Source organism: Canis lupus, chromosome 3 (assembly GCF_048164855.1).
Source record: "Canis lupus baileyi chromosome 3, mCanLup2.hap1, whole genome shotgun sequence".
In the NCBI taxonomy this organism is placed as follows: Eukaryota; Metazoa; Chordata; class Mammalia; order Carnivora; family Canidae; genus Canis; species Canis lupus.
The window spans coordinates 13,262,478-13,282,561 of record NC_132840.1 but is presented as its reverse complement, the minus strand read 5'-3'; the positions used below and the strand labels follow the sequence as shown (position 1 = coordinate 13,282,561).

Sequence of the window (20,084 nt, the reverse complement as noted above, 5' to 3'; positions counted from 1 at the left end):
CATATTCCTAAATTTCTTTTAAAAGTCTATATTAACCTTAATAACAAGAGAAGGAAATAAAATTATGACCAAAATTTCATAACATATATGCAGAAATCCCTAGTAGGATACTGACATACTAAATCTAGCAACATATAGAAAATCTATGTATCACAACCAAGTAAGGTTTACTTCGAGAATATAAGGATAGTTAAACATTATAAAATCTATTAATGTAATCATTAATAAATGAAAGGAGAAAGACCATCTGAATAAATGCAAAGAAAAACTCTGATAAAATAGCCACTTGTGATACCTAACAAATTAAGAATAGAAGAGAATAAAGGAAATTTACCAAAAACAGACCATGGTTCCAAGGCAAGAAGCACTTCCTTTAATAGGAGGAAAACAAGGATGCCCATGATTACAGATTCAAGTAAACTTTTTAACTGGAGGAACTAGCCAGCAATCTTAAAAGAGAGAGAAGTGCCACAGAAGAGGATTAGAAAAAAAGGAACTACAGTCATTATTTGCAGATGTGATTCTCTTGGATTTTCTCTGTAGATGTTTCCCATTATAACTATTATTCTAAGAGTCCAGCAAATTTGCTGAATACACAAGAAATCTGAAATAATTATTAAAAAAAATTTAAGCTATTTGCAGTCATAACCCCAAAACAAGGTACCTACTGATAAATCTAACAAAAGGGATTCAAGATCTTAAAAAATTATAAAGCTTTATCCAAAAACATTCAGTAATAATATGAGGTTACATTTACAGATCACTTATTATCTGCTGGGCACTGTTTTTGAATGGTGGGTATGCCTGTAAACTAGTTTAATTCATAAAATAGTCCCATGTGATAGATATAATTATTATTAGCCTCACTTTAGAATTAGAGAAATTACAATACAAGGGTAAGTCACTTGCCCAAGATTCTGAAACTAAAAATCAGCTACACTGGGATTCAAATCTAAGGCAGTCTAGCTCCAAGCCTGCAACTTTTACCGGTACCCTACACTGCCTTTCCCAAGAGTGGGTATCCCCACTCCTCCCATGAAGGCATCTCTAGTTCAGCTGAGTCAAGTCTCCAGGAGATAGTCTCAGGTCATAATGAAGCAGACTTAACTTGAACTATGAGCAATAAGCCCCTATTTCAACAGATGGGATGAGAGCACAAACTTTGGGAGCAAAGGTTGAGACTGGATCCACTTCAGTTCATCCTAAGGATACAGACCAACTCTCACAAAAATAGATTCCAGGATTAGATCTAGCCACCCTTTCAAACCGTGTCACTTTTAAGATAGTGTGATTTGCCCATTCCCAGGAGCAGGTCAATGTAGATCCCTCAGACTTGAGAAGTTTCATTCATTAACTTCTTAAGCTGCTTTACAGAGTCAAGAACTATATGGACATTCAATTATTTATATCTCCCTAGTAACAACTGAGGATTCTGAGTGATGCAAATGCAATATTTGTGCAAATTTTGCAACTTTTCTGTCAATCTGAAATTATTTCAAAGCTTTAAAAGACATTTTAAAATTCTATTATATCTGTAAATCCATTCCCATCAGGTTCATAGGTAGAGTCAAGTTTATAAAGATGGCAATTGATAAACTCAATGTAATTCCAATATATATCCTAACAGCTTCCCCCCACAGAAGTTGACAAAGCTGATTCTGGGAGCAGAAGTTACCAAAAATAGCTAACCGGTTTTTGTTGTTTTTATTGTTGTTGTCTGAAACATACAGAAGGAACCGTTTATTCTGCTGTTTGCAATACAAAGACATAGGGAAATGTTATTGTTTGTACAACATAGTAAGGGAAAAAATTTGAAACTGCCCATTAGGGTCAGTTTGCCAGATGTCCTGTCATTAAGAATACCAGCTATAAACAGAGCAGTTCCTAGTACTTTGTACTTCATTTTGTTTATTCTACCCTGATTCCCTTATTTGTCCCCTAGAAAAAGCTTCACTTAGACAACACAGCTTTGAAAAAGAATAACAAGATGAAAGGATTTGCCCTTTCACACAGCAAGACAAAACTACAGTAATTAAGAAAGTGTTAGCACAAGGATAGACAAATTGACCAATGGATCAGAACAAAAAGCCCAGGAACAAATACAGGCCTGGAAGGAAACTTGATACATGATAGAGGTGGCTTTGCAAATCAGTAGGAAAGGACTTCACCATTCTTCACTTGCTGCTGGGAGAGTACTCATACAGAAAAGAAAGATATATCCTTATCCTGCCCCATTCAAACAATTTAATTCTCCAGTGATTAAGGACTTAAATATGAAAGGCAAAATTTTAAAACTTTTAGAAGAAAATATAATATTTTATGACCTAAGGGAAAGAAAATATTTAAGACACAAAATGCATATGGCAAAAGGAAAAACACTGGAATACTCAATTACACAATTAAGTTAACTGTAACAAATCACAAAAAGAATAAAGAGATAAGCCACAAACTAGGGAGAAATACATCTGCATTACTTATGACAACAAATTATTGTCTGGAAACAAAACAAAAATACAAATTCATACAAACTAGTCAGGAAAGGACAAACTATCCAAAATAAATATGGGTAAAAGACAGGAGCAAGCATTTCATAGAAGAGGAAACATTTTGTTTAAATATACGATATTAATATCTTAATTATATGTAAATACATACTATCAAATACATAAATAACAAAATCACAGTGATATACCATTTCATACCCACCAGAGCTTGCCAAAAATTAAAGTATGATGATATCAAGTTTTGGCAGGGGCATGGAGGAAGTAAAAATATGCTATTTTGGGAATGTAAATTGGTACAAGCATATTGGGAGAGCCACTGGGCAATATCTCATTAAAAGCTGAAGATAGGGGGGCAGCCCCAGTGGCGCAGTGGTTTAGCGCCGCCTGCAGCCCGGGGCGTGATCTGGAGACCCTGGATCAAGTCCCACGTCGGGCTCTCTGCATGGAGCCTGCTTCTCCCTCTGCCTGTGTCTCTGCCTCTCTCTCTCTCTCTCTCTCTCTCTCTCTCTCTGCATCTCTATGAATGAATAATAAAAAAAAAAAAAGCTGAAGATAGGGGATCCCTGGGTGTAGGGGATCCCTGGGTGGCTCAGCGGTTTAGCACCTGTCTTGGGCTCAGGGTGTGATCCTGGAGACCCGGGATCGAGTACCGCATCGGGCTCCCTGCATGGAGCTTGCTTCTCCCTCTGCCTGTGTCTCTGCCTCTCTCTCTCTCTCTCTCTCTCTCTCTGTGTGTGTGTATGTGTGTGTCTGTGTGTGTCTCTCATGAATAAATAAATAAAATTTTTAAAAAACTGAAGATAAATATACCCTATGACCCAGCTATTTGATAACTAAGGATGTATCCTAAAAAATCTCTCACTCAATATGTAAAGAAACAGAAAAAATTCTCAAAGCAATTGAAAACAACTGTAATTCCCACTATTGATCCAAGAGAATGGATCAATAAATGGTGGTATCTGTGGTACAGTCATACAACAGAGTGCCACAGTGAAAATGAATGTGTCAACATGAGCAATAAGTAGTATGATGGATTTATAGATCTCAAATCCATTTTGATATATATATATATGTACATATATATACACACACACGGAGATATAAAAGCATAGAGGCAATATGACAAAATTTAGATTAATTAAATGAATATTGTTTTAGACAGAAACATGCAATAAAAGTATGAATGTATAGAAGATGATAAACAGGAGAGTCAAGCAATGGTTACTTTCAGGGAGGGAAAGAAAAATAAAGGAACTAGGCAGGATTTATGCAATTACATATATAATGGTTTATTTATTAATCTGTTTGGTAGGTAAATAGATTATCTCTTTTGAATGCCAAAACAGATTTTTGGAAAAGATTCCAAGAGACCAGAGCTCCCATTTAGTCACACCACTATTTGATCTCCTGAAATGTGCAAATGAAACCAAAATTGAGATAGTATAAACTCCTGTGACTTTTCCATTTTGCAATCACAGGACTGAAACTTTAAAGTTTATCAAATACAAGTGAGCGGACAGGAGGTTCCAGCCTGGATCCTATGACAAGATGTACCCTGAGGATCCTCAAAGAAAAGAGGGGGTAGGGAAGTAATTTCTGCTATTTTATGAAAGTGATCATCGCCTTGCAGAAAAAGGATTTGACAAAGTACAACATCATCCATTCAAAATAAAGACTCTCACCAAAGCAGGTCTAGAGGGTGAACATATCTCAACATACTAAAGGCCTTATAAATGAAAACCCGACATTTAACATCATATTGAACGGGGAAAATCTGACAGCTTTTCTCCCAAGGTCAGGAGTAAGACAAGGATGTCCACTCTCACCACTTTTAACCAACATAGTACTGGAAGTCCTAGCCACAGCAATTAGACAAAAGAAATCAAAGGCATTCAAATTGGTAAGGAAGAACTAAAACTTCCACTATTTACAGATAACATGATACTATATACAGAAAACCCGAAAGACTCCACTGAGAAACTATTAAAACTGATAACTGAATTTAAGTAAAGTCATAGGATACAAAAATCAATGTACAATAATCTGTTGCATTCCTATACATTAATAATGAAGCAGCAGAAAGTGAAACTAAGAAAACAATTCCATTTAGAATTGCACCAAAAACAATAAAATAGCTAAGAATAAACTTAACCAAAGAGGTGAAAGACCTGTATTCTGAAAACTATAAAACACTGATGAAAGAAATCCAAGGTGAAGCTAAGAAATGGAAAGACATTTCATGCTTGTGGGGTGGAAGAACAAATATTGTTAAAATGTCTATAGTACCCAAAACAATCTACACATTTAATACAATGGCCATCAAAATACCAACAGCATTTTTCACACAGTACAAACAATCCTAAAATTTGTATGGAACCATAAAAGACCCCAAATAACCAAAGCAATCTTGAAAAAGAAAAAACTGGAGGCATCACAATCCAGACTTCAAGTCATGGTACAAAGCTGTAGTAATCAAAACAGTACGGTACTGGCATAAAAACAGGCACACAGAGGGACATTTGGCTGGCTCAGTTGGAAGAGCAAGAAACACTTGGTTCTCAGAGTTGTTGAGTTGGAGCCCCACTTGGGGGGTGTATAGATTACTTAAGCAAAAATAAAAATAGAAAAGTTAAAAATAGAACTGCCTTACAACCCAGTAATCACACTACTGGGTATTTACCCAAAAAGTAAAAAAATGATAATTCAAGGGGATTCTTGCCCCCCACCCCATGTTTACTGCAGCTTTATTTACAATAGCCAAACTATGAGAGCAGCCCAAGCGTCCATCAACAGATGAATGGATATAGAAGATGTGGTATATACATACAATGGAGAGTGCAACATTATTTATTATAATAATATATATATTATTATATTTATTTATTTTATTTTTTCCCCTTCCCCCTATTATTATATTTATATACGTATAATGAATACATATATATGAATATATATAATTTATGTCAATATCCACTCATCATTAGGTCCACAGTCATCCCTTAATCCAGCCATACAAGAGATTGAAATCATGCCATTTGCAACATCATGGATAGAGCTAGAGAGTATAATGCTAAGTGAAGTAAGTTAGAGAAAGACAAATATCACAAGACTCCACTCCACTCATACGTGGAACTTAAGAAACAAATGAGCAAAGGAAGAAAAAAAAGGGAAAGACAAACCGAGGAACTTAACTCTAAAGAACAAACGGATGGTGGTTACCGGAGAGGAGATGGTAGGGGAAGGGTGACGCAGGTGATGGGGACTGAGAGTAAGTACCCCTTACTGTGATGAGCACTGGGTGATGTAGTGAATGGATGAATCACTATATTGTACATGTGAAACTAATGTAAATCTGTATGTTAACTATACTGGAATTAAAATTGAAAACTTCATGAAAAAGTGACCATTTCCTTAAGTGTTTTGAACTCCTTAAGCAAAAGAAACTTTGTAATTATGCCATCAATTAAAAAAATGTTGAGCCTCTACTAAGTAACCCAAGAAAAAGTCCTCTTGGAGTTAAGGTTCCTCTTGCTCTTTCCTTGTTTGAAGGCCTGGTTGAAATCCTCCCTGAAGCAGAGATCTAGAATCCTACAGTCCTGAGAACTTTAAGGCCCAGAAATCCCCCTCTGAGTCCCTTGTTTGTGCCCTTTTCTCTATTAGTTCTTGCTGGCTCTTAGGCATTAAATGCTGACTTCCTGCTCCCCCTTATTGAGCTGGAGGGGGGGGGGTAGGCTTGGAATCCGTAAGAAGCTTTCAAGAAAAGTACAAAGCCAGGAAAACACGGAGTGGAGAAGGCTACGACTTTCCAACGGAAAGCAAATCTTAACACGGTTGTAATAACCTTTCAGACTTTCCTCTGTCTGTAGCTTACATAAGACAGTGGTTCAGACAGGAGGACTTAAAGAGTTGTAGGTCACTGAAGTGGGGAACGGTTAAAACTCAGATCTGGGCGGGCATGAGAGGTTGAGGACAGCATTTCGGATGCTGACAGCATGCATAATCCTGGCTTGTTCTGAACTCTTATTATCTCCAGCATTTCCTTTGCACCATCCTACAGAGGCTGACTGGATAATGTGTATACTTTGGGTGTCATTCTAAAGGCTTTATTAAGACCTAAACTCTTAAGAGCACAGATGACCTTGTATAAGTTGTCTCCTTGTAAAGGAGTCCCACGGTCAGTGCCAAGTGCCATGCCACCACTTCACCATATGGAAAAAGGAGGCATACTCCTGACTCTTATATTCTTCTCATCATTAGGTCCACAGTCATCCCTTAATCCAGAAATGTGATGTTCTTCCTGTAAATGGCCTCAGGCCCCCTGACCCAAGGCCTTAGTTTCATGATCCTTTCACACTACAATGGTGTTTTAATGAACTGAGTTTGAATGTTAAACTCCAATCTCATTGGTCATGCTACTGTGGCAATTCTCTGAGCACAGGCCTCCCCTATTCTATTCTGCTGTCCTGTCCTTTGAATTCAGGGCTCGCTGTCAGCATGGAAAGCACCAGAGTTCTGATATGGCAGCCTCTGGTTATGTTCCACCCAGGGATTTATCATCCACAACCTACTCAAATCCCTCCCCCAACAGCTACCAAAAATTCCCCTGGTGAGAAATGCTATTATGAGAAGGAGTGGCTGCTTTGTGACTCACTGTTTCATTAAAAAGATTTTTTTTTTTCAAACAAATTTTCAGTAGAAGAATCCAAAGGTTTTCCAAAGCCACAGCAAAAACAGAACAGCTCATAATACTATTTCTTAAAGGTCTGCCACTTCATAGGCAATTCCTATACCTCAAAATACTGGAGATGCTTAGAGTCACTACCCTTTCATGTTGCACTTGGGCCCCTGGGCTGAGAGAGGAGGTAGAGAATAAATGAATTAAACACAGCCAACAAGACTGGGCTTGTCAAGTACCAAGATGGAAGGCAGCTAGCGTGCAAGCCAGCCCTAATCAGAGGTATTGGATTTGCCATAGTTCTCCAGGGCAATTGGCTGCAATGGCATGACTATCTGAACCATATCTGACCAGGACTGAGGAAATCTAATAATATATGGTGTACATAGGTATTTTGGTGATGCCTGTTAAAGTAGTGAGAAGTGTTATAAAAAGTTTCTCAAAAAAAAAAAAAAAAGTTTCTCTGAGGGATCCCTGGGTGGCTCAGTGGTTTGGCGCCTGCCTTTGGCCCAGGGCGCGATCCTGGAGGCCCGGGATCGAATCCCACGTCGGGCTCCCGGTGCATGGAGCCTGCTTCTCCCTCTGCCTGTGTCTCTGCCTCTCTCTCTCTCTCTCTGTGTGTGACTATCATAAATAAATAAAAATTAAAAAAAAAAAGTTTCTCTGAAAAGCTGACTTAGATGGCATTATTTAGAGGGCATTACAAGCGTAAATGATCTAAATAGAACAATATCACAGAAAGCTAATTTGTATTTATGGTAGGCAAGTACTTCATTGGCTTGGGCTGGATCCCAAGACTCCCTCAAATCCTTGTAGGATTCCCAGAGGACTTTTTCTCAGGCATTAGGATAAAAGAATTCTAATGGCTCTCCCTAAGGAAAAGCACCCTCTTAGCAGGAGGAAAAAAAAAAAAAAAAAAAAGATTACTGGAGAGGAATCAAATGGAAACATCTCCAAAGTGTTGAGAAATGTGGGCAAAATGACCAAAATGGCTGCGGTCTAGGGTTCTCTCCCACTCTGTCCCAGATCATCTGGGCAACTCCAGATTTAAGCTTCTCCCACATGCAAACAAATCAATTTTGACCTTAAGAGATACTGTAGGACAAAGGTGACCAATTTCAGAACAACTCCTTGTGAAGCATGGCTTATTTAAATATACTTTTTAGAGGATTAAAGATACTCAAACGATAAAGTTGGAGCCAAGCTATGACAAGCCTAATTCACTAAGATCAAGATGACTATATATTCCTAAATATAAAGGTGAGGTTTCTCCAAAAATTAAGGTATCACCTTATAGCCAAAGTCCACATTAGGTCTCTGAGCATGAAGCGTTCTTTTAAACCCTTGACTTTCAGCAAAAACAAAACAAAACAACCCTCAAATATAACTCACATTTAATAATTATTTGGAGGAGGTAAGAAGGACATTTCAGTCACCAATGTTGGCTATCATAACCAAAGCTTGAAAAATCACTTAAAATAGCACTAAATGTCAACACCGTGGAGCTCAGAGATATACAGACCAAGGGGAAAAACTGTTCCTCATATTTCCTTATGGGTATTTGTGGCTTGGGACAAGTTTTACAGAGAAAAGATTACTAAAGTGGTGGATCATGCTTCTAGAAAACAGTGTTCAATGACCAGAAAGATAAGTGGCTCTAGGGATGACAAAGATACTGAAGCCAAAGCTACACATGAAGAGTTTGCAAAACAGTTTTTCCTTTTCATATTCTCACTGAGAAGATAAAAGGACCACTTGTATTAGGATATATGAGGAATTTCTTAACTGGCACTTGGCTGGAACCACAAAGAAAAAATCACCTGCTCCAGCCCAGAAACAGAGCTTAAGAAAGAACAAAGAGTGTCAGTGAACAGTAGGGAAATACCATCCATGTAGCAGCCTCATGGACAAAACCTTGAATTTGTTTATTCAACAGAAGAATGGATGAAAAAGGTAAAACCTCCCATAAACTGCAATATTCAGACTCCGCCTTAAGGAGTAAGGAAGCAAAGATACTTAGAAAGAACAGAGTAATGTCAAACACCCTTAGAGTAAATCTATAGTCCCAGCACCTAACACAGGTCCTAGTCTCCTGGAGGCACTCGATAAATACCAATTGAGTAAGTGAATGTTAGTTCAAAAGATCTCCATATACACACTCAAAAAGTCTTATACTCTTGGGTCTGTAGGAGAAAAGAAAAAATAGGTATTTTGTCCATTTAAAGTTTCAATTCATTCTAGGATCTTAACTTGCCTAGCTGCTGGCTGGGATACGTAAAAGACAATCTAGCTCACTCAGCCCTTCTGTAGCACAAGCAGCCAAAGGCAGCTGTGCCTTAGAAGAAAAATCGGGGGAAGGCAAGCACAGAAGGGAAGGGACACTGCCACAATTACCTTCTGTTCTGAGTAACTTCAATTCTCAGGACCAAGGCAGATGGGCTCAGTCCTATCTCTAGGAGAAAAATGCTCAGTTCCATGTAAAAGAAAACCATCAAAACCATGAGCAATGCTCTTGCTGGGTGAATAGACCCTCTGGGAGCAGATGAAAGGAAGAACTATGTGGATCCTGCTTAGGAGATACTTGATTCATTTAGTAATATTGAAAATAATGTTAATGAGTGCTACCAAAAAAGCATTTAGAATTACTTCTTTGGGACAAGAATTTTCAGAATCATTTGCTACAAATTCAGATTCTTCAGTGTCTCCTTAGCTCTACTGAATTCTGGGAGTGAGGTCCAATCATCTGCATTGTTAACAATCCCCCCAGAGAATACTGGGCAGTCAAGTTTGAAAACCCTCTGAACCATTCACAGAAATCAAGAGAGCTCTTGCTTGTTTCCGCTTCCTTGTTACAGATCCAAAGAGTGTGCTATAAATTCTTACCATGCCTTCCTGGACTTGGTGTTTATAGGGATCCAGCGAATTCCCCCTTCCTCTTTATTGCCAGCAGATGAAGGCTGTACTCTCAATTCTAACAACCTCAGGGAGATCTCAGGGTAAACAGTCTCTTTGGTCTAGAAGCTACCCCAGCTAGTGCTTCAAGGTTAAACTTGGCTCTTTATTTGCTTTACACTTGAGGGCTATTGGTCTTCAGGTTATTCATTCACACCCACAACTTACCCCTCAAATGTCAAAACCAGGAACCCAAATGTTACATTCAAGAATAAATCTTTGTCCTTATGAGAAAATAAGATTCAGAAGTGAAAACTCGGGTCTATGAGAAGTGTCTTCTCACACTCAAGTCTATACCCACAGTAATCACTAGGAACGATTTGATACAGACTAAGCCATGACAACGCTTAGAAAAAAAAACAGATAGTAATTTATACTCATCCAGCATTCTAAAAGACTGGGATTAGGCCTTAGGTTGTGAGCTAACTTCAAGATTCTAGTAGTATAACCTCAGTGACACACGGTCACTAAAAAAACCCCTATTTAAGGGTTAGCAGGGGCAAGACTAGTCTGTTTACATTATGACCACTTCTCCATGAGGTTTTTTCCAATCCTGAAACTGTCAAAATTGGGACGCCTGGGTGGCTCAGTGGTTGAGCGTGTCTTGGGCCCAGGCCATGATCCTCAAGTCACGGGATCAAGTCCCGATCGAGTCCTGCATTGGGTTCCCTGCAGGGAGCCTGCTTCTCCCTCTTTCGGTCTCTGCATCTCTCTCTGTGTGTCTCTCATGAATAAATAAATAAAATCTTAAAAAAAAAAAAAAAAGAAACTGTCAAAATAGAAGATTAGTTTTATAATTGGATTTACTAAAACATTAGTGCCCAAGAACCTTGTGTTGAATATCACGTTTGTAAAATACAAAGCATGTTCCTTTTCCCAAAAGGAACCAGAGTTGTATTTCTTTAATGCAGAGTGGCCTGGCTCAGAGTATTCCTTATGACATATTTGGGGTGTGTCTTTATTTAATAGTAAAATGCACACATCCCATAAAACAAACACTTTTAAGAGTCAAACCATTGTTTCTTGTAACATCTTTCAAACACCAATGAGGAAGAGTCAGCTGTGACTTTCAAGGAATTATCAGCTTCTCAAGGACACTTTTTTTTTTATTTTGTAGAAAATGAGCCCTCATCATAATACAGTACTATAAAACTCCACTTCATAGAAAAATTTTCATTAATAGAACTTTTGCAGGGCAGGACCCATCATGCTCTCTGAAGAACACAGAATGCGTTTCCTTCCCCAGAAACCATGTAAAGGATCATTACCTCTAGCACACCTATGGTGAAGCATATAGAGGCTTTTCTGATCCATTCCAATGGAGTTGGCGACTTTGTTTAATTATTTAAGAAGAGACAAATCACTTGAGAACCCTACAATGGCAGCAAATAGAATCCATGAGATGTCCTGCTAGCATGTTCAAAGTCTTAGCAAAAGTTACCTTCTATCAGCCCCCATTGATGGCCTGGTAACAACAGAGAAGTTTAGATTTTTCTGAATATACACATGCATACATACCTGTGACTAAGAAGCTAGAGTGAAACCCTCAATGACTGGACACTTCATAGCAGGACTCAGAAAAGGCAAACTCTTCCTTCCAACATAGTAAATGCTCTATGTTTCCACTTCCACATCTAGAAATCCACGTTCTAAGATAATAAGACTACTACAAAAGAATGACCAGACCCTCCAGAACACTGGCCAAACCATGTGGAGGTTAAACACTTTATAGCAAACTTGACATTTTAATGTGGAAAGGAAGAGACACTAACTCTCACCCTTCTCAATGGCATTCGTTATTTTCAACAGCCTGTCAATGTAGGTCAGGTTTCAGTAGAGAGCACTAGCTTCCATTTTGGGGAAACAGTTCACACAGTTCTCAATCTCCCTGCCCAGCAAATTCTGCAGAGGGGAAAGAAGGCACAGACTGTCAGAGAAGTCCCCTACAGGAATACCCCTTTCCATTATGTAGGCTATTTGGCTTATGTCAACACTAGCTCATGAGACCCTCAGGATGACTCTGAAAGGTGAGCAAGACAGGCATTATCTCCATCTTACAGGTGAGAAAACAGGGACTGTGAGGCTAAATGACTCATGAGCCTAAGGTCACAAGTCAGGCTGTTATTTGGTAGCCCAACCAGTAGATGAGCCTAGCCCTCTGGCTCGCCGGCCAACATGATTTCCAGGACACGAGCCAGCTTCCTTTGGTTTCAGGGTGAGAGGCAGTGCAGTATAAATGGTCAGGAGCCCAGGTTCTGACACTGGCAGACCCACATTCCAATTCCAGCTCGGCCACCTCTTCGCTACCTGACCCTGTGTCTGCTCCTTGCCTCGCCCTTCATCTCCGTTTCCTCACCTGTAAAATGGGGATGAAAACGTCTACCTCACAGAGTTATAGTGATGATGAAATAAGATGACAGACATGAGGCACTCGAATTCATTCACTAGACAAATATCTGTGCCAGGCATGCACACTGCAAAAGATAAGATAGCGAGCAAGAGGTACAGTCCTGATCTCATGGAGCTTAAAATCCAGTCAATGTCCTGCTAGCATGTTCAGTTTTACCAAAAGTTACCTTCTACAAACCTCAGTTGATGGCTTAGTGACAACAGAGAGCAGCTTAGATTAGAAAAGGTAAATGGATAAAGGGTGTAAAGTGCTGTTACAATAAAAGGTGAGTGACTGGAGAGATTAATAGGAAGGAGGCAATTTTTAAGAGTGGTCTCTAAGGAGAAATTTAAATTTGAGCTGTGAGGGATCAGAAAGAGCTATCCATATACAGAATGGAATGGAAAGCATTCCAATTATAGGGACCAGGGTGTGCAAGGGTCACAACCTGGGGAAGTGTAGGAATGGAAAGACGACAAATGGGATGGCTATGTAACCTTATGGGATTTGGGGGAAAACCTTCAGAGACTGGCTGCCAAAGACTACCAAATCTATTTAAAAAATAACAAAGATGAGGCTCAAGAGAGGTGATGTGTCTTGCCTAAGGTCACAGCTACTCTGAGGAGGGCCTGAGACCCCAGTATTCTACCTCAGGGCACAACATCTGCTCCCTTCCTTTGAGGAAGCTTCATGCACAATGAACCCCCCCACCCCCCCACCCCCCGCTCCCCTCAACACTTATTTCCATGACAACTGTCTTCGGTGCCCAAAAGCACCTTAAAAACAGAAGCAACAGCATCACACCAACTTCTAGGCATCTAGTCAATTGTGCACCAAAGTCCTTATCCTTCCACTCTTACGACACAAGAGCAAAAACTGCTTGGACCTCACTCAAAAGCTCCAAAATAGAAACAAGTTTCTCTTCTTACAGCAATAAACAAGAGAGGAAAGGGATGTCCTGGAAGGAAGATTCTGTGGCCTGTTCCGGAAAGTAAGAGAGAACCACCAGCATAGAAGAGTAGAAATATGAAGGTTCATCTTAAATGAACTGCAGAGGAAAAATGAATTACTTTATTTGAATAAAAGAATGAATCCCATTAAAAAAAAAATAAAAGGAATGAATCCCTAAATGAATCACTAAAGCAGTAGTTGCCTATCAGGGTGGTATCCTGCTCAAGAACACTTGGAAATTTTGTGGAGGCATGTAGTGGGCAGGGCCAGGTATGCTCCAAGTCTTACAAAAAGACAGGATGGTCTTATGGCGAATGTATTACTGAGGGGCCTGGCTGGCTCAGTCAGTACAGCATGAGACTCTTGATCTGGGGGTTGTGAGCTGAAGCCCCACATTGGGTATAAAGATTACTTTTATATGTTATATACATAAAATCTGAAAAAAGAATGTATTCCCCCAAATACTAGGAGTAGCCTCACACACACTTTAATATTAACCCCAGAGGGATTAACATGCCCCAGCTTTTCCTGTATTCTCATGGTTTGGTGGCTCTTCCCACCCTCACCACAGCTGGAGGAAAAAAAATTAAATTCAGGTTTCACAGCTGAGGAGTTTGAAATTTTGGAATCCAACTGTAAGCTCATAACTCTAACATGGAACCTGGTACCAGGTGGAATAAGGAAAAAGAAGTTTCTAGTAAGAGACGGATAAGAAATTTTAGCAAAATGGGAACTCATTCCCCAGATTGGCATCTATAAGATTACGTGTTTTGCAACACACAAAATTCTGTTATTTTTGAGTCTTATACTGCTTTTCAGTTTAAAATCAGATACTAATGACAGTTCTTTTAAAAAGTTAATCACAGGGATCCCTGGGTGGCGCAGCGGTTTGGCGCCTGCCTTTGGCCCAGGGCGCGATCCTGGAGACCCGGGATCGAATCCCACGTCGGGCTCCCGGTGCATGGAGCCTGCTTCTCCCTCTGCCTATGTCTCTGCCTCTCTCTCTCTCTCTCTCTGTGTGACTATCATAAATAAATAAAAATTAAAAAAAAAAAAAAAAAGTTAATCACAGGGCAGCCCAGGTAGCTCAGTGGTTTAGCGCTGCCTTTGGGCCCAGGGTGTGATCCTGGAGACCTGGGATCAAGTCCAACGTCGGGCTCCCAGAATGGAGCCTGTTTCTCCCTCTGCCTGTGTCTCTGCCTCTCTCTCTCTCTCTCTCTCTCTCTCTCTCGTTCTGTGTCTGTCATGAATAAATAAATAAAATCTTAAACATAAATAAATAAATAAATAAATGTTAATCATAGTCATCTCACAAATACAGCTAGCTGTATTTTCTGGACCAAATTTTATGAGTAAGATTTTTAATTTCAAGATGTCTAAAAATGATCAAATGTCTAAAAGTGCCCAAAGCAGCCACACCTTGCATCTCATTTAGGGCAAAGACTGATGCAGATCAAGGAAGCTCCGATGATATCTAGAGATCTGTTTTGGAATTAAAAACACCACTTTAGGGACACCCAGGTGGCTCAGTGGTTGAGCATCTGCCTTTGGCTCGGAGCACGATCCCGGTATCCCGGGATCGAGTCCCGCTTTGGGCTTCCTGCAGGGAGCCCGCTTCTCCCTCTGCCTGCGTCTCTGCCTCTCTTTCTGTGTGTCTCTCGTAAATGAATAAATAAAATCTTAAAAATAATTAAAATAAAATAAAATACCACTTTAGCGATTCAAAATCCACTTTCAAGTGTTACCCCAAATTAGTCACTATTTCCCCCTCAAAAATTTATTTCACAAATTAAAGTTTATAGAATCGAAACAAAAACCAGACCATTTCCAGAAATTTAAAAAAAAAAGAAAAAAAAAAAGATTCAAAAAGTCTACCCTATTTCACAATAGCCAGAACAGTGATCCAACAAATACATCCTCCATAAGGCAACCTTTCTTCTTTCTACACAATATCTAGATCTTCTTAACTCTCCCAAAGAAGTCTGAATATGCTAACTTCTTCACTCCAACTTGCCAATTAACAAATAGTGGCCCCACACCCCTTTTGACCAATTTTCTAGAAGCCTAACCTGGCTTCTCAGGTTAGCTGAGCAGACAGACCTGTTTTCCTCCAAAAGCTCCTGCCAGTGCCTTTTCTGCCCTGCCAGTCGGGGCCTGGGAAATCCTCCTCCAGCTTTTTGCTGGCCTGTCATCAGAAGTTCACAAAATGAATGCATCCGGATTCTTTGAATCTTCTTCCCCCTGTTATGTACCAGGAGCCAGGCAATAAAGTCCCACCTCCCATTACAAAAAAGACACAGATTAGGAGGAAGACCCAGCACTTAGCATGGAGGGGAAGAAAAAAGATGGAGGGATGTGAGAGTCATGGAGCCAAACCTACTGCATGCAGCACCCGCCACCAGAGCCCTGGTCCTGCAAAGCCTCAGAGGGAGGCTCCCTGGCTAGGCCCTCCGTTCGGCAGGCCACACCTGTCTATGGCAGCAGCCTTCCGGCTGCTCCATTTTAAACAATTCAAACACATCTCCAGCAGGGTGGCAAAACTGGGCAACCCCTCCTCCCAGCAAAAGTGCGAGCCCTAATCCATCCAACACTTGGCCCCAATTTTCTTTCTTTTCACACTCTTTTGTTTGGGAGACAACTGCTTGGTCAAACTGGATCCCTCTCTCTGTTAACGGTTAGGCAGGCACAATGCTGCAGTGACAGAAAGGAAGCATCAAGGCCGACTTGCTCTAACCCAGAGGAGACCTCCTCTCTGAGGCCGGCGATGCCTGATAAATGGGACTTCAATGGGCAGGTTTCGCTCTGCTCATCCACAAGTGAACCGACGCCTGGAGTCCTAGAACGCCCGGCTCCGCAGCCTCGCAGGAAGCCTCTTCTCTACAGGGTAGACAGCCCATTCATCCCCCAGGAACCAAAGGAAAGGCAGACAGACCCAGGTCGCGCACTCCACATCCAAATGTTCGCAAGCGCGCGAAGGTTTGGGGCGCCCCGGCGCGCCCTCCCTTGCACTCCACCCTCCGAGGCCTCCACCGCCCGCGGACTCACCACTGTGCGAGCTGAACCACCTGGGTGCGATGTGCAGAGGTAGAGCATCCGCCAGCGAGGCTCGGGAGCCCAGGTACAGCATCCCGTCTCTATGGTGACCGCCGCCGGTCTCCTGGTAACCATTGCCATGGGCATAGGTGGAGTCGGACGCAGACCCTCCGCCGCCGGGCGCCCTCTCCGAGTCGCCGGTGCCCCGGGAGGCGGGGGTGTAGAGGCCAAAGGGCACCCCCCCGGCCGTGCTGGGGTCCATGCCCATGCCCGCCACCGAGCTGACCGAGCGGCTGCGCAGCCCCATGGCCCCGCCGCCCGCCCGGTAGTGCCCAAAGTGGGGCGCCCCTCCCGGCGGGGGCACGGCGCTGTCATCGGTGGAGACCCCCGGAAAGGGGCCCCGGGAGCGGGCCGCCGTGCTCTGCTTGCCCCCCATGCTCGCCCGGGCCCCGGTGGGGCGGGAACCTGGAGGCCGAGACCCTCCCCCACTTCTCAGCAGCGGGGGCAGGGCTGGGCGAGCATAAAGGGGGAGGGAGTCAAAAAGGAGACCGGGAGGGGGGGGAAAAAAAAAAACACGGGGGAAAAAAGAAAAAAAGAAAAAAGAAAAGAAACCCCCGCGGGGCGGAAGAGGCAGGCGGGCGGGGATCCCAAACTAAGAATTCAAAACGATCCAAGCCAAACGCATGTTTCCCCTCAAGGTCCAAAGAGGCGCAGTCCGGAGCGGGCTCGGCGCGCCACAGGCCGCCCCCGGGCTCCCGAAAGCCCGGGGAGCCGCAGGGAAGGAGGAGGGAGGCGGCGGGCGGGCGCAGGGAGGCGCCGGAGGAGGCCGCCCGCCGGACAGGGGGAGGCGGAGGAGGGCTGGGGGCGCCGCGCGCCGCCCCCGCCTCAGGACGCCGCGACCATGGACGCCGGCCCGGACCCCTCCAGGCCGCGGGCGGGCTGCGGCGCTGGGCGGCCAGGCGGAGCTCGGGAAGCCGCGGGCGCGTCGCGTCGCGCTCTCGCTCCAGCCGCCGCCGGCCCCGCCAGCCGCTCCGCCCCGCTCGGTCCCGGGCTGCGCTCGCCGGCGCTCCTCGCCGCCGTGGAGACAATGGAGGGCGGCAGAGCGCAGGCGCGGCCCGCGCCCCCTCCCCTCCCCCCCGCCGGGTTAACCCCTTCGCGGCCCCTGCGGCGCCGGGCCCTGACGCCGGGAGGTCCCCGCGCCCGCCCGCCCGCCCGCCCCCCCCGCGACCGGCCTGTGACCCGCGTGGCCCGAGCCGCCGGCCGTCGGGAGCAGGAGCCAGGCGGCTTTTCAAGGCCAGCACTCGTTACGGCCCCCCAGATGGCTGATTGTTGAGGGGGAACCACCTACGGGAGGAGGGGCGGACACGGTTCAAAGCGCTGGGAAGGAACCGCAGGGAAGAATGAAAATTGCTCGGGACGCCTACCTGGCTCTGAGGGTCACCGGTCAAGCCTCCCTCCCCGCACGAATTTGCCCCCACAGCACCCTCTGGTGGACGTGCCGTCCGTTCTCGCGGAGCTTTCCCAACCAGGAACCCCTAAGCTCAGGAAGCCTGGCGTTTGGGGGATTCTTAGCTGTTTTGGGGGGTACGCAGCGCCCTGGGGCACTTGTGACCCCGGATGTTGCTGAGTAGATCTACCCTTCCTTCCTAAGGGTAGAGTCCTTAGCTAAAATGGGATCCTGAAAAATCATGAGGCGTGTGATAGAAAGTGCGGAGATGTAGACACAACTACAACTGGCGATCTTAGAAACTCCCTAGTCCAGGGCGAATCCCCGTTTTCGTTTACCTCTTATTCCAACATGCACCATAGTGGGACACAGTAGGTACTCAACAAGTATTTGTCGGACAAGTCTGCACTTTGCAATATGCCTCTCTCCCAAATTCGTGTCCGTCCATCCACTCATGCATTCAACTATTTTTTCAAGTGCTGGGTGGTGGCTGGCTATGAGCATCACCCAGTCCCTGGTCTGACTTCCTTGCTCTGAACGTCCTTTCCACATCGAGGAGTCAAAACAAGGTATAGAGAGAGAGAGTAAAAGAAGCCCCCCCCCCCCAAGAAAAAAGAAGAGCTGATCTGTCACAGAGTCCTGGTTCTCACAAAGCTTCAGAAGAGCCACTTCATGCCGACTATGATGGCTACAGTCAAAGAGGACAAATGCAAGTGTCAGTGAGATGTGCAGCCATTGGAACTCTCATACCTGGCTGGTAGAGATGGAAAATAGTACAGCTGCTTTGGAAAATAGTCCAGCAATTCCTCAAAAAGATTAAGCAAAGAGTTATCCTATGACCCAGCAGTTCTACTCCTATATTTCCAAAAGAAATGAAAACATATATGGACAGAAAATCTTGTATGTGAATGTTCATAGTGGCATTATGCAAAATGGCTAATAGAAGCAACCCAACTGTCATCATCATCCAATGAATGGATAAAGCAAATGTGGTGTACCTATACAGTGGAGTATTATTCTGTGCTAATATGTGTTACAACATGGATGAACCTTGAAAACATTACACTAAGTAAGAGAAGCTAATCCTAAAAGACTATGTATTGTGTGATTCCATTTATATCAAATTTCTGGAACAGTCAAGTCCACCAAGACAAAAAAGGAGGTTAGTGGTTGCCGGAGTTGAGGGGGAGGCAAGAATGGAGAATGACTGCCAATGGGTTGGTTTCCTTTTAGAGTGATGAAAATGTTCTATATTAAATAATGGTGATTATTGGGGCACCTAACGGCTCAGTTAAGAATCCGACTCGGAAAAAAAAAAAAAGAATCTGACTCAATCTCAGCTCAGGTCTTGATCTCATGATTGTGAGTTTAAGCCTTGCATTGGACTCCACACTGGATATGGAACCTGCTTTAAAAAAAAAAAAAAAAAAAAAAAAGGTGAGGGTGCCTGGGTAACTCAGTTGGTTCAGCATTTGCCTTCAGCTTAGGTTGTGGCACTAGGGTCCTATCCTGGGGTCCTGGGGTCCTGGGATCAAGCCCTGCATTGTCAGAGATTCTGCTTTTCCCTCTGCCTCTGCCCTCCCCCCAACCTCTGCCACTTGTGCTCTCTCTCTCTCTTCCTCCCTCAAATAAAATATTTTTAAAAATAATGGTGATATTTATACTACCTTGTGAATATACTAAATACTGCTGAATTACACACTTAACAGGGTAAACTTGATGGTATGTGAATGACAGTGCAATGCCATACAAAGTAGTGAAGTAAGCAGTGACAGTGTATGGTGTGACAGATGGGCCTAGAACAGTGCCTGGCATGTAGATAGCACTCTCTATGAATGACTGCGTGAATGGTGAAGTGCCATGAGAGTTGAAAAAGCATGGTACTGATGGAAGGAGACAGGCACAAACACAGTGATTCATTTTTGGTTTTCTTTTTAGATTATTTATTTATAAGAGACACAGAGAGAGAGAGAGGCAGAGGCATAGGCAGAGGGAGAAGCAGGCTTTAAGCTGAGCAGGGGGATCCCTGGGTGGCGCAGCGGTTTAGCGCCTGCCTTTGGCCCAGGGCGTGATCCTGGAGACCCAGGATCAAATCCCACGTCAGGCTCCCGGTGCATGGAGCCTGCTTCTCCC

At 43.2% G+C, this 20,084-nt stretch overlaps 1 protein-coding gene across 3 annotated transcripts in view; it reads right to left on the bottom strand.

Moving 5' to 3' along the window:
• ZNRF1 (zinc and ring finger 1) overlaps positions 1-17,376 on the bottom strand; it is a 103,559-nt gene extending 86,183 nt beyond the window's left edge. The window contains exon 1 of one of the 3 annotated variants that reach the window (XM_072818416.1): positions 16,517-17,376. In XM_072818416.1, the coding sequence (XP_072674517.1) occupies positions 16,517-16,940 (424 nt within the window). In that variant the 5' untranslated portion in view covers positions 16,941-17,376. The remainder of the gene's footprint in view (positions 1-16,516) is intronic. The other 2 variants (XM_072818412.1, XM_072818403.1) reach the window with 2 other exon arrangements.
• Between the last annotated feature and the right edge of the window lie 2,708 nt (positions 17,377-20,084).